This window comes from Oncorhynchus masou, chromosome 27, assembly GCF_036934945.1.
Source record: "Oncorhynchus masou masou isolate Uvic2021 chromosome 27, UVic_Omas_1.1, whole genome shotgun sequence".
In the NCBI taxonomy this organism is placed as follows: Eukaryota; Metazoa; Chordata; class Actinopteri; order Salmoniformes; family Salmonidae; genus Oncorhynchus; species Oncorhynchus masou.
In genome coordinates, this window is record NC_088238.1 from 23457596 (window position 1) to 23472137 (window position 14542).

General features: G+C 49.8%; 1 protein-coding gene across 2 annotated transcripts in view; it reads right to left on the reverse strand.

Annotated features, from left to right (window-relative positions):
- Positions 1 to 6898: 6898 nt before the first annotated feature.
- LOC135515824 (transmembrane and coiled-coil domain protein 3-like) overlaps positions 6899 to 14542 on the reverse strand; it is a 35567-nt gene continuing 27923 nt past the window's right edge. For both annotated transcript variants that reach the window (XM_064939585.1, XM_064939584.1), the window contains exons 2-6: positions 11514 to 11678; positions 11318 to 11425; positions 10477 to 11159; positions 9124 to 9259; positions 6899 to 8992 (exon numbers count right to left, since the gene is read on the reverse strand). In XM_064939585.1, coding sequence (XP_064795657.1) covers positions 8690 to 8992; positions 9124 to 9259; positions 10477 to 11159; positions 11318 to 11425; positions 11514 to 11678 — 1395 coding nt within the window. In that variant the 3' untranslated portion in view covers positions 6899 to 8689. The remainder of the gene's footprint in view (positions 8993 to 9123; positions 9260 to 10476; positions 11160 to 11317; positions 11426 to 11513; positions 11679 to 14542) is intronic.

The following is a 14542-nucleotide window of genomic DNA, read 5'->3' on the forward strand; positions in this document are numbered from 1 at the left end:
TTCTGAATGCACCACCGCATAAAATTAAATGTTCATGTTTTTTCTACTTTTTAAGGCGTTTGCTTCCCCCTAGGGGTGACGTTGCTGAAATGCACCACACTAATTCAGCATTACTCCTCACATCTAGTCAATTACTTTCTATTGGTCATTGAGTTTATTTAATTATACACAGAAATCCAACTACTTTACAAAATGTGTCAGCAGACCATAGGAAACGTGCTCATCATATTTCTGGTTAATAGTTGAACAACACAGGAGGCTGCTGAGGTGAGAATGGTTCATAATAATGACCGAAACGGAGCAAATGGAATGGCATCAAACCCCTGGAAACCATGTGTTTGATGTATTTATCATTCCACCAATTCCTCTCCAGTCATTTCCACAAGCCCGTTCTCCCCAATTAAGATGCCACCAACCTCCTGTGTTGAACATCATTCTTGCTTGTTGCAAGGGTTTAACACACCAACTATGCATATTTGACATGAAAATGGAATTATTCAGAAACGCTACAAATTGTCAAAAGGTTGAACTTTGACCAGCAAATTGTTTAACTCCTGCACTCCAGATGACGTGATAGTAGCAGAAGATGTGTCAGAAGTAGTGCTCGATGTGGAGTGGAAGAGTCTGTGTAAGTGGGGGAGTATGAGTGAGAAAGTGTGTGATAAGGTGTGCTCAATGAGGATGAAGGGGATAGTGGGTGAGAGGTACTGCTGGCAGAGAGAATGCGAGTAGCTCTTGCTGAGAGGGTGTGTCATTTGAACGGAAAGTGTGCGAGAAGGGGTGCTGGCAGGGTAGTGAGTGTGCAAGTTTATTATTTTTATTTTATTTATTTTTTATTTTACCTTTAACTAGGCAAGTCAGTTAAGAACAAATTCTTGTTTTCTATGACGGCCTAGGAACAGTGGGTTAACTGCCTTGTTCAGGGGCAGAACGACAGTTTTGTACCTTGTCAGTTCGGGGAATTGAACTTGCAACCTTTCGGTTACTAGTCCAACGCTCTAAACACTAGGCTACCCTGCCGCCCCAAAACAGCAAGGTGTGGGCAGAGGGGGCACTGGCTGAAGGAGTGAGTGTGTGAGAGGGGGCACTGGCTGAAGGAGTGAGTGTGTGAGAGGGGGCACTGGCTGAAGGAGTGAGTGTGTAAGAGGGAGCACTGGCTGAAGGAGTGAGTGTGTGAGAGGGGGCACTGGCTGAAGGAGTGAGTGTGTAAGAGGGGGCACTGGCTGAAGGAGTGAGTGTGTGAGAGGGGGCACTGGCTGAAGGAGTGAGTGTGTGAGAGGGGGCACTGGCTGAAGGAGTGAGTGTGTGAGAGGGGCACTGGCTGAAGGAGTGAGTGTGTAAGAGGGGGCACTGGCTGAAGGAGTGAGTGTGTGAGAGGGGGCACTGGCTGAAGGAGTGAGTGTGTGAGAGGGGGCACTGGCTGAAGGAGTGAGTGTGTGAGAGGGGGCACTGGCTGAAGGAGTGAGTGTGTAAGAGGGGGCACTGGCTGAAGGAGTGAGTGTGTAAGAGGGGGCACTGGCTGAAGGAGTGAGTGTGTGAGAGGGGGCACTGGCTGAAGGAGTGAGTGTGTGAGAGGGGGCACTGGCTGAAGGAGTGAGTGTGTGAGAGGGGGCACTGGCTGAAGGAGTGAGTGTGTAAGAGGGGGCACTGGCTGAAGGAGTGAGTGTGTGAGAGGGAGCACTGGCTGAAGGAGTGAGTGTGTGAGAGGGGGCACTGGCTGAAGGAGTGAGTGTGTGAGAGGGAGCACTGGGTGAGGGAGTGTGTGTAAGAGGGGCACTGGCTGAAGGAGTGAGTGTGTGAGAGGGGCACTGGCTGAAGGAGTGAGTGTGTAAGAGGGGGCACTGGCTGAAGGAGTGAGTGTGTGAGAGGGGGCACTGGCTGAAGGAGTGAGTGTGTGAGAGGGGGCACTGGCTGAAGGAGTGAGTGTGTAAGAGGGGGCACTGGCTGAAGGAGTGAGTGTGTGAGAGGGAGCACTGGCTGAAGGAGTGAGTGTGTGAGAGGGGGCACTGGCTGAAGGAGTGAGTGTGTGAGAGGGAGCACTGGGTGAGGGAGTGTGTGTAAGAGGGGGCACTGGCTGAAGGAGTGAGTGTGTGAGAGGGGGCACTGGCTGAAGGAGTGAGTGTGTGAGAGGGAGCACTGGCTGAAGGAGTGAGTGTGTAAGAGGGGGCACTGGCTGAAGGAGTGAGTGTGTGAGAGGGGGCACTGGCTGAAGGAGTGAGTGTGTGAGAGGGGGCACTGGCTGAAGGAGTGAGTGTGTAAGAGGGGGCACTGGCTGAAGGAGTGAGTGTGTGAGAGGGAGCACTGGCTGAAGGAGTGAGTGTGTGAGAGGGGGCACTGGCTGAAGGAGTGAGTGTGTGAGAGGGAGCACTGGCTGAAGGAGTGAGTGTGTGAGAGGGGGCACTGACAGAGCGTGAGTGTGCGAGAGGGGGCACTGACAGAGCGTGAGTGTGCGAGAGGGGATGCTGGGTGGCCAAGTGAGTGTATAAAATGGGGTACTGGCTGTACGAGAGGGGGTACTGGCTGGGGGAGGGAGTGTAGGAGAGGGGGTACTGGCTGGGGGAGGGAGTGTAGGAGAGGGGGTACTGGCTGGGGTAGTGAATGTATAAGAGAGGCTGCTGGGTGGGGTAGTAAGTTCCCTCGCCTTTTGGGGGGGGGTGGGGTGGAGGTTCCCTCGTGTGTAGTCACCAACAACCACCCGGAAACAAACATGGACCTCACTCCTGAGTACTTGGCATCCCTGGCAAAGTAACTCCCTAACATTAACAGAGAAGATCATCAGTAAAATAAAATGACAAGACTATAGTGAGATAATGACTGTTTCTAAAATCTGAGTACACTTCTGACAGATGGTTAACATGAGGTACCTTCGCCGTACACAGTTCCGTTGGTTCCACACAGCCTCCAGTCGAAGTTATCTCTGCAAATGGCCTCTACGTGTTTTGGGTCCGTTCCGTGGAAGAGATGAAGCTCCTTGCTGTTTTGACCTCCATTGTTTTTTACTTCACCCAAATCTCTTATCCTAAAGAAAGAGGGATAAAAACAGCTGCTTCCCCATAATCTTGTTCAAGCCAGGGTTTACTTAGCATTTTGGAAGTAACACGCTGGGATTGTGTGTGAGAGTTGATGTAAACATACCACTGGAAGACTTCCCAGAGGTCCCTGTTTTGGACCCTCTCGATGCTGGTGATTTGGAAGCCACTCATGGTCTTGTTGAAAAGTCCCTGGACCTTCTGATAGTCCCTGTCAGAACTCAGAAGAGTGACTGTCTGCAGGACGGGAAAACAAAATGGTTGTCACAGCTGAAACAAAAAGCTGAACACTAACCTTCCTCTAAACCTAAGCAGAACAACCACATGTAAACAAGTGACCTTGTTTCCAGTATCAGGCATGGCAGACCACAGGGAGAGGTGTGGATGGAAGGTGATCTTCACTGAATCCGTGGCTCATGACTTCAAAATGTAAACACTTGGATCCCTCACTGTGAAGCCATAAGAAAATGTAAATGGTAAAGCAATCAATCCCCATGACATGAATGTACTTCATTCACACTGCAAATTATTTGTATCTAGTTTAATATGACACAACATACTGCACCTTTGTATCCTAGAAGGGTCACAGAAGTCTCTCTAGATTGCTTCGTTTTTCTGGCAGGGCAAACGAAGTCTGACCATTCTTCACTTCCCAATTGTGGGGCCTTTTATAGTGGATGCTCCAGCATTAATCTGAACAGACGTTAGGTTTATATAACAGACATTACATTTATGTAACCGTCTGTCATGAAAGACTTGTGTTAGCCAGAAGGACAAAATCACATCCTGCCATGGCCTCCATTCACAGAATTGATGCTAGGCTTCTAGTGTTGCTTTCAAAGGTTTATCAAATGAAGCACAACATAGTGCATTATTGTGGATGCACAGTATATGGTTGATGTTGTCCTATGAGGAGGATATGGTATTGTGTATCTACTGACAACCTTTAGATCTAGATAAACTCATATCCAGCCAGCTATCCTGGATTCTTTTGGAGTAAGAAAAGGGGCAAAAAGTTCCCCTGATCTCAGGTGTTCTGCTAAAGCAAATGTGGGAAAATTAAACCTCCCAGCAACGCTCTCCCTCTTAAACTTGACCTCCTTGTTTGCAATGCCCCTTGACAAGAACAGCCAGATCTCATTCCTCACTGTCAACAAACAACTGATGTGTCATAAAAGAAATGCACCATCCTCCCCAATGTTAATATTTTCAATCGACCCTCCCCTTGTACTGCAAAAAAAAAAACGAACAACCTCTCCCCTTATAAACTCAGCAAAAAAAGAAACGTCCCTTTTTCAGGACCCTGTCTTTCAAAGATCATTTGTAGAAATCCAAATAACTTCACAGAGATTCATGGCAAAGGGTTGAAACACTGTTTCCCATGCTTGTTCAATGAACCATAAACAATTAATGAACCTGCACCTGTGGAACGGTCGTTAAGACACTAATAGCTTACAGACGGTAGGCAATTAAGGTCACAGTTATGAAAACTGAGGACACTAAAGAGGCCTTTCTACTGACTATTTAAAACACCAGAAGAAAGATGTCCAGGTGTGAACCTCCACAATTCTGGTTCATCCTTGGGAGCAATTTCCAAACGCCTGAAGGTACCACGTTTATCTGTACAAACAATAGTATGCAAGTATAAACACCATGGGACCACGCAGCAGTCATACCACTCAGGAAGGAGAGGCATTCTGTCTCCTAGAGATGAACGTACTTTCATGTGAAAAGTGCAACTCAATCCCAGAACAACAGCAACGGACCTTGTGAAGATGCTGGAGGAAACAGGTACAAAAGTATCTATATCCACAGTTAAACGAGTCCTATATCGACATAACCTGAAAGGCCGCTCAGCAATGAAGAAGCCACTACTCCAAAACTGCCATAAAAAAGTCAGACTACGGTTTGCAACTGCACATGGGGACAAAGATGGTACTTTGAGGAAAAATTTCCTCTGGTCTGATAAAACAAAAATAGAACTGTTCGGCCATAATGACCTTTTATGTAGGGAGGAAAAAGGGGGAGGTTTGCAAGCCAAAGAATGCCATCGCAACCGTGAAGCACAGGGGTGGCAGCATTATGTTCTAGGGGTGCTTTGCTGCGGTAGGGACTGGTGCACTTCACAAAATAGATTGATCATGTGAAATGAAAAATATGTGGATATATTGAAGCAACATCTCAAGACATTGTCAGGATTTGGCCAGGATTGTTCCGGTGTTGCCCACTAGATGCCCCCATTGTGCTTCTTTGACCCTTTTGTTTTCCCCTGTTTCCAGATTATTATTTGCACCTTGTGCCTCGTTTCCCTTGAATGTATTTAAACCCTTAGTTTTCCTCAGTTCTTTGCTCTGTGTTTGAATGTTAGCACCCAGCCCCAGTGATGCTGTGAACATTTGTTACTCCAGTTGGACTCTCTTGTGGTACCGTTTTTGTTCTCGTTTATTTATTTTTGATTATCTTGAGGCTTTTCCCCTGCTGTACCTACCACCTTGTGGCTTTACCTTTTCACTTGGATTACCTTTTTCTATTGGAATTACTTTTGACGTTGTGGATTTATATTTTTGCCTGAAGAACTTTCCTTTTTACTTTATTAAAACACCATCTGAAGTACTGCTGTGTCTGCCTCATCTTCTGGGTTCTGCCGATTATTAGTGGCTCAGTTTGCTAAGTGACTGTTTCTCACACCGGAGACCTGAGTTCGCAACCGGGTCCTGACAGACATCAGTCAGGAAGTTAAAGCTTGGTTGCAAATGGGTCTTCCAAATGGACAATGACCCCCAAGCACACTTCCAAAGTTGTGGCAAAATGGCTAACAAAGTTAAGGTATTGGAGTGGCCATCACAAAGCCCTCCCTCAATCCTATAGAAAATTTGTGAGGAGAACTGAAAAAGCATGAGCAAGGAGGGCTACAAACCTGACTCAGTTACACCAGCTCTGTCAGGAGGAATGGGCCATTATTCACCCAGCTTATTGTGGGAAGCTTGTAGAAGGCTACTCAAAACATTTGACCCAATTTAAACAATTTAAAGGCAATGCTATCAAATACTAATTGAGTATGTAAACTTCTGACCCACTGAGAATGTGATGAAAAATCACTATTATTCTGACACTTCACATTCTTAAAGTAAAGTGGTGATCCTCACTGACCTAAAACAGGGATTTTTTACTGGGATTAAATGTCAGGAATTGTGTAAAACTGAGTTTAAATGTATTTGGTTAAGGTGTATGTAAACTTCCAACTTCAACTGTATATACACACAAACACACTAAGTGTGTAATTTATTACTCCTGTCGACAGCACTGTATGAGCAGAGAAAAATACTTCCCTGCCCCTTGTCAACAGCACCCCCAACCTAAAACATCTTCCCCGCCCTGTCAACAGCACCCCAAACCTAAAACATCTTCCCCGCCCCTGTCAACAGCACCCCGCCCCTGTCAACAGCACCCCCAACCTAAAACATCTTCCCCGCCCTGTCAACAGCACCCCAAACCTAAAACATGTTCCCCGCCCTGTCAACAGCACCCCCAACCTAAAACATCTTCCCCGCCCTGTCAACAGCACCCCAAACCTAAAACATGTTCCCCGCCCTGTCAACAGCACCCCCAACCTAAAACATCTTCCCCGCCCTGTCAACAGCACCCCCAACCTAAAACATCTCCCCGCGGCCATGAACCTATGCAGAACATATTGACAAACAGATTGAAAGGTTAATAACGTCAACTTCTGTGCAGAGTCCTCGCTCCTTGCATCATCATCTCTGGTAGATAAAGTAGAATTGATGACCGGATCAAGAGATCAGTTCAGGGTAGAAATACTCTGTTGAATCTTCATAGGATAAGATCAGAAGAGCTCTATGACAAAAGACTCAAAGTTTCTAGAAAAGGAAGATTTATTTTTGTTCTCGTTTTAAAAACTGTGTTTTGGAAAACCACAACTGGATTAAAACCAACAATGTGCAATGCTACTCCGAGGGGATAACATACCAGAATCTAGACACCGGAATTATTGTCCCTGGGCTGTGAATCTGGGATATGGCTCTCTCTCCAGACACAGAGACAGGGAATAGATAGATTTGGGATAGAGCCGGAACTCTGTAAATATCAATGGTTCAGGACATGACATACTATATTACTCAAGGTGCCAACCAGCCAAATAGAACCAACCCCCATTTGGCTTTTTAAAGAGGCAGAGACCAAAGCACAGAAAATATCAGGTTTAACACAGAAGCTGCATTGAAAAGGCATTAGGTCTGGCCCCCATCATCATCATCACAGTGATAAGTAGCTTACAGAGTGGGTGGGGCCAGAGCTGCATCGTTCACTTCCCACCCACCCCTCCCATCTCTGTCCAATCAGACGATAGCATCAAAGGCATTTAGAATGTTCATTTTCGTTCTGTTCTCATTGTAAAAAGGCAAAAAAATATTAAACATTTCAGAGAAAACAAATAAAATGTGTTCAAATCTGTCTGAACCATTTGGTAGAAGTCAAATCCTTTGTTCAGCCCACTCTGAACAGAGCTTAATTCCTATTTCACAACAATGACATTATCATCAATATTAAAGGAGGAATCAGAAATGAGGTTTGTGTGTCAGGTCAGAGGTTACCTCCCCCAGATCCATCAAAGACTGGCAGAGGATATCACTCACACAGTTAGCATGTTAGCGGCTAAAGGGTCAGTCTATGCATTTCCTTTGGGAGAGAGAACACATACCTCTTGGGGTGAATTCACCCCTTATAGACTAGACCCATGGCAGTTCCACTGCATCTATTAATAGACTATATAGAGTACATAAGACACCATTTATCCACAAACCCGCATGCCAGTACACAGAAACAAGAGGCAGTCCTGCAGTTCATAACCATTCCTTTGTAAAAAGTTAACCACCCTTCACGGACACACAGACAAATATTACACTTTAAAAAAGAAACATTGTCCTTTGTCTTTTCTTTTTTCAATTATAAAACATTTCATCACTTGACAGTACAGGTACACACAGACAAAGCTCTCTCACATGGAGAACACCCCCACCCCCTGTACATACACTGACACACAAGTCTCATTCCTGTCAGTGTGAGTGTGGATGAATGTGTATCATAGTGGCTTGGGGGGGTGGGAGTGAGACTGTGTGTGGATCAGAGCCAGAGGTCTTTAATACTGTCAGTGTGTTAGTGTAATTAAGGTGATGTAAGTACGACTCCGCAAAAGACAGGGAACCAATCGAGGGACCCCTTGTTTCCCCTATAAAGGTTACCACCTGTACAGTGCAGTTCAATGTCCTATTGAGATTGACAACCACACAAAGACCAGTGTCTGCAATAATACTGTATGTGACTGGTCCTGCTTCCTCTGTAGCCACCATCTGATTGGTCAGTCTTGCTTTCCTGTAATTTGTACTGTATTGGCACACTGGCACCGTTTGGAAACAATTTCCCTCAAGGAGTTCTGCCCAAACTCCAAAGACAGAGAGGGGGAGAGACACAAGGGTGGTGGGGTGTAAGGCTACATTGTAAACACCGCCCCATTTAATCTATCACTATGACAACGTCACAGAGTTCCAAAGTCGCAAGCTCGGTGTGGGTGGTGCCAAACCCACAGTGTGAGGGGGACAAACTCAGACTGGGTGGAGACTAGCTTAACGTGGGAGGAGTCTAGCTCAGTGTGGGAGGAGCATGCGTTCCAGGGCACACTGTAGGTGCTCCCAGTTCTTCCATATGACCACCAGTAGAGACAAACCCACGCAGGTGAGCGCCAGGTGCACGCGGCTCCGCAGGAGGGGCGCGGTGAACTTGGCCGCCGTGGAAACGCACACCAGGATCACCGTGACGATGGCCAGCATGATGTTGATGCATTTCCCCAGCAGCACCTTGGCGTCTGTGTTCTCCACCTGTACCGTCTGCTGCTGCTGCTGCTGGAGCTCCAGCTTAGAGACACGCGTCTGACACGACTCCAGAGCCTCCTGGAAACACAGAAAAACACACGCGTTCAGTTAACATTTGATACACAGGCTTAAAGTTACTGACCATATCCAGCTTAGATAGATTTGCAGAGGGCATGTTTGTACGTATGTGTGTGTGTGTGTGTATATACCTGGATGTCCCTAGCTCTCTCGTAGGCCTGGTAAGCCACCTTCTCCTCGATGCTGGCCAGCTCCTGCTTCAGGTTACTGGTCTCATGCTGGTGCAACTCTGTCAGGTCATTTAACTGGTCCTCTAACCGCTCAAACCTATTAGGGAGAGGAAGAAAAGGAGGGGGGATAGAGAGAGAGAGATAGAGAGAGAGAGAGAAGGGGGAGAGAATGAGGAGTCTTATTATTGAATGTGTGTCCATCTCTTCCTTCACCAATATGTGTGTGTGTGTGTGTGTGTGTGTGTGTGTGTGTGTGTGTGTGTGTGTGTGTGTGTGTGTGTGTGTGTGTGTGTGTGTGTTCTCTGTTTGTGGTGTGTGAAGCATTATCTACATAAAGCATGTTGATACATCAGCCCCAAGTTGACAGTATCAACAGCCAACAATATTAAAAACAAGATTATGGGAAATAGTGAAGCAGGCCGAGATAATCATAAAGTGAAACAGCTAGAACGATGCTGGTCTGCATGGAGGATGTTGTTGGTGCGTTTGCATGGAGGATGTTGATGGTGCGTCTGCATGGAGGATGTTGCTGGTGCGTCTGCATGGAGGATGTTGCTGGTGCGTCTGCATGGAGGATGTTGCTGGTGCGTCTGCATGGAGGATGTTGCTGGTGCGTCTGCATGGAGGATGTTGCTGGTGCGTCTGCATGGAGGATGTTGTTGGTGCGTCTGCATGGAGGATGTTGCTGGTGCGTCTGCATGGAGGATGTTGTTGGTGCGTCTGCATGGAGGATGTTGTTTGTGCGTCTGCATGGAGGATGTTGCTGGTGCGTCTGCATGGAGGATGTTGCTGGTGCGTTTGCATGGAGGATGTTGCTGGTGCGTCTGCATGGAGGATGTTGTTGGTGCGTCTGCATGGAGGATGTTGCTGGTGCGTCTGCATGGAGGATGTTGCTGGTGCGTCTGCATGGAGGATGTTGTTGGTGCGTCTGCATGGAGGATGTTGCTGGTGCGTCTGCATGGAGGATGTTGCTGGTGCGTCTGCATGGAGGATGTTGTTGGTGCGTCTGCATGGAGGATGTTGCTGGTGCGTCTGCATGGAGGATGTTGCTGGTGCGTCTGCATGGAGGATGTTGCTGGTGCGTCTGCATGGAGGATGTTGCTGGTGCGTCTGCATGGAGGATGTTGTTGGTGCGTCTGCATGGAGGATGTTGCTGGTGCGTCTGCATGGAGGATGTTGCTGGTGCGTCTGCATGGAGGATGTTCTTTTATACCCAGAAATGAGGGTGTTTGTGCTTGCTTGCTGTATTGATGTGTGTTTAGGTATGTGTGTGTGTGGTGTGTGTGTGTGTGTGTGTGTGGTGTGTGCACCAACCTGTATCTCTCCTCCTGCAGCGTCTGTGTGATGAAGCTGTAGTCGCTCTTGAACTGGCTTTTCAATGACTCCATGTCCTCGGCCAGCTGTGCCTGGGCCTCCCTAATCTCCCTGACCTCCTCCAGCACCTCCCCCAGCCTCGCTTGAGAGTCTGACCTCCCCGGCCCACCCCCTGACCCCAACCCCGACCCCCCCGCCGGGTTCCCGTTGGAGTCTGCCGACACAGAGGTCCCTGTGGAACATTCGTCGTCGCTGGGGTACTTGGCCTTGGCAATCGTGGTGGCGCTGCCGCTCAGCGCCCGGGCCCCGGCTCCGCCTTCCGCCTGGAGCCCCGCCCCCGTCTCCATGGAGCTCTTCATGTGGGCAATGTTGTCTGCGCTGCCAAACTTGTTTCGGATGAGGTTGGCGAACTCCCGCGACTTGTTGAAGAAGAAGGGGGGCGAGAGGGAGACCCCGGGGCCGATGGTCTTGACCTTGTCCATTGCCGGGTTGCGCGCGCTGGCCGAGCTGACGTCCCGCAGGCTGCCATCCTTTTGGCCCTCCTTGCCCCCCTCCCCCCGGGCATCCCTGGGCGGGTGCTTGGCCCCGTTGGCCTCCTCCTTCATACGACGGTGGTACTGCTCCAGCTTCCTCTGCAGCTGGGCGATGCTGTGGGCAGACTTCTGGTTCTTCTTCTCAAACACCTGGCAGACCCACAGGAGAGACAAAGGGTCAAATTAAAGATACTGCTATAATTGCGGCATTTTCTTTAAAAAGAGGCTTGTAAACATTCAGCGCACTTGGCAGATGCAGTTATGTAGCATCATAAAAGGAGAAATCAGTGGGATGTAATTGGACTGACCTGGCGTATGCGTGCCACCTGCTGCTTGTCAGCGTTGTTGACCAGTTTGAGGTACTCTGCCACGTTCTGGTCCCTGGCTGTCTGTTCCACCTTGATCTGCTCTGTCACCTTGGGGGAGATCAACGAGTCAACACAGAGACTAACACACAGGTGGGCCCATGCAATTGCTCTCTCTTTCTCCATCTCACACACTCACCTTGAGTATCTTCTGCTGCAGGCTGTCGATGGCCAGACGGCCCTTAGTGAAGTCCAGGCCAACGCCCCCCTCGCCCCCGTCAGACACCAGGTTGGACTCAGAGCCCCCCCGCCGCATCGGTACCGGGAGGCTGAGGATGTTGTTACCATCGCTGCCACGCTCCGCCTAGACACACACACACAGAGACAGACACACACAGAGAGAGAGAGAGAGAGAGAGAGAGAGAGAGAGAGAGAGACAGAGACACAGACAGAGAGAGACACAGAGAGACACAGAGAGACAGAGAGAGACAGAGAGAGACAGAGAGAGAGAGAGAGAGAGAGAGAGAGAGAGAGAGAGAGAGACAGAGACACAGAGAGAGAGAGAGAGAGAGAGAGAGAGAGAGAGAGAGAGAGACAGAGAGAGAGACACAGAGAGAGACACAGAGAGAGACACAGAGAGAGACACAGAGAGAGAGAGAGAGAGAGACACAGAGAGAGAGAGAGAGAGAGAGAGAGACAAACACACACACAGACATGTAAGATATTGAGAATGTCACTTCAAAGAGAATGTTGTCAATTCAATGTACACTACAGTAAATGACTCATGCATGTATGATAGGACAGTATGAGCTCAGCCAAGTTTATGGTAAATCTCATAGCAACGTATAGTTAGTAAGACAGATATTGATCATTTTATTGAGTGGTAATTGTTTTATCACACTGTAATACACTGTCATCATAATCTCATCTCTTGTAATGTAAACACAAGCTCCATTTCTAGGACTGACTGACTGAGCACTTGTGTCAGTCTGTGTGCCCTCTAACCCATTCCCCAGTCTGTGTGCCCTCTAACCCATTCCCCAGTCTGTGCGCCCTCTAACCCATTCCCCAGTCTGTGCGCCCTCTAACCCATTCCCCAGTCTGTTCCCCAGTCGCCCTCTAACCCATTCCCCAGTCTGTGCGCCCTCTAACCCATTCCCCAGTCTGTGCGCCCTCTAACCCATTCCCCAGTCTGTGCGCCCTCTAACCCATTCCCCAGTCTGTGCGCCCTCTAACCCATTCCCCAGTCTATGCGCCCTCTAACCCATTCCCCAGTCTGTGCGCCCTCTAACCCATTCCCCAGTCTGTGCGCCCTCTAACCCATTCCCCAGTCTGTGCGCCCTCTAACCCATTCCCCAGTCTGTGCGCCCTCTAACCCATTCCCCAGTCTGTGCGCCCTCTAACCCATTCCCCAGTCTGTGCGCCCTCTAACCCATTCCCCAGTCCGTGCGCCCTCTAACCCATTCCCCAGTCCGTGCGCCCTCTAACCCATTCCCCAGTCCGTGCGCCCTCTAACCCATTCCCCAGTCCGTGCGCCCTCTAACCCATTCCCCAGTCCGTGCGCCCTCTAACCCATTCCCCAGTCCGTGCGCCCTCTAACCCATTCCCCAGTCCGTGCGCCCTCTAACCCATTCCCCAGTCCGTGCGCCCTCTAACCCATTCCCCAGTCTGTGCGCCCTCTAACCCATTCCCCAGTCTGTGCGCCCTCTAACCCATTCCCCAGTCTGTGCGCCCTCTAACCCATTCCCCAGTCTGTGCGCCCTCTAACCCATTCCCCAGTCTGTGCGCCCTCTAACCCATTCCCCAGTCTGTGCGCCCTCTAACCCATTCCCCAGTCTGTGCGCCCTCTAACCCATTCCGGCCTTGAGAAAAATAACTGAATAGGAGGATAGAGGACACAAGATGCATGAAACAGAGAGCTCTAATTATCCTCTCTCTGCCGACTTTGATGGCTCTACTGAGTGGCTAGAGAGGTTCGTAGCCTCTGGGTTTACAGGCGCAGCCTCTGATGCAGAAACGTCTTTGACTGTTAACTACAGGGACAGAGGATGATTGCGTAATAAACCAACTGGACTTCAGTACAACTGGACTGTCTGTAACCTGACTATATAACTACACTGTTACCTTGGCAGCCAGCAAACAAAGCCAACACACACACACATAACCACACACACACACACGGCATAGCCAGCTTGCACTCATCTATATTTTACAGGGCAGAGTCAGGGCCCCTTCTCATGTCCAACAGTAACTGATGAGATTAACACATACAGTCTCTCTCTCAGATTCCCCACACCTTTCACTCCATCCTCAGATACCCCACACCTCTCCCTCCATCTTCAGATTCCCCACACCTCTCCCTCCCTCCCTCCCTCCTCAAATTCCCCACACCTCTCCCTCCCTCCCTCCCTCCATCCTCAGATTCCCCACACCTCTCCCTCCCTCCCTCCCTCCATCCTCAGATTCCCCACACCTCTCCCTCCCTCCCTCCATCCTCAGATTCCCCACACCTCTCCCTCCCTCCCTCCATCCTCAGATTCCCCACACCTCTCCCTCCCTCCCTCCCTCCTCAGATTCCCCACACCTCTCCCTCCCTCCCTCCAACCTCAGATACCCCACACCTCTCTCTCCCTCCCTCCCTCCCTCCCTCCATCCTCAGATTCCCCACACCTCTCCCTCCCTCCCTCCCTCCCTCCATCCTCAGATTCCCCACACCTCTCCCTCCCTCCCTCCCTCCTCAGATTCCCCACACCTCTCCCTCCCTCCCTCCTCAGATTCCCCACACCTCTCCCTCCCTCCCTCCCTCCTCAGATTCCCCACACCTCTCCCTCCCTCCCTCCCTCCCTCCTCAGATTCCCCACACCTCTCCCTCCCTCCCTCCATCCTCAGATACCCCACACCTCTCCCTCCTCAGATTCCCCACACCTCTCCCTCCCCCCTCCCTCCTCAGATTCCCCACACCTCTCCCTCCCTCCCTCCTCAGATTCCCCACACCTCTCCCTCCCTCCCTCCCTCCATCATCAGATACCCCACACCTCTCCCTCCCTCCCTCCCTCCCTCCATCCTCAGATTCCCCACACCTCTCCCTCCCTCCCTCCATCCTCAGATTCCCCACACCTCTCCCTCCCTCCCTCCCTCCCTCCATCCTCAGATTCCCCACACCTCCCTCCCTCCCTCCTCAAATTCCCCACACCTCTCCCCTCCCTCTCCCTCCCTCCCTCCATCCTC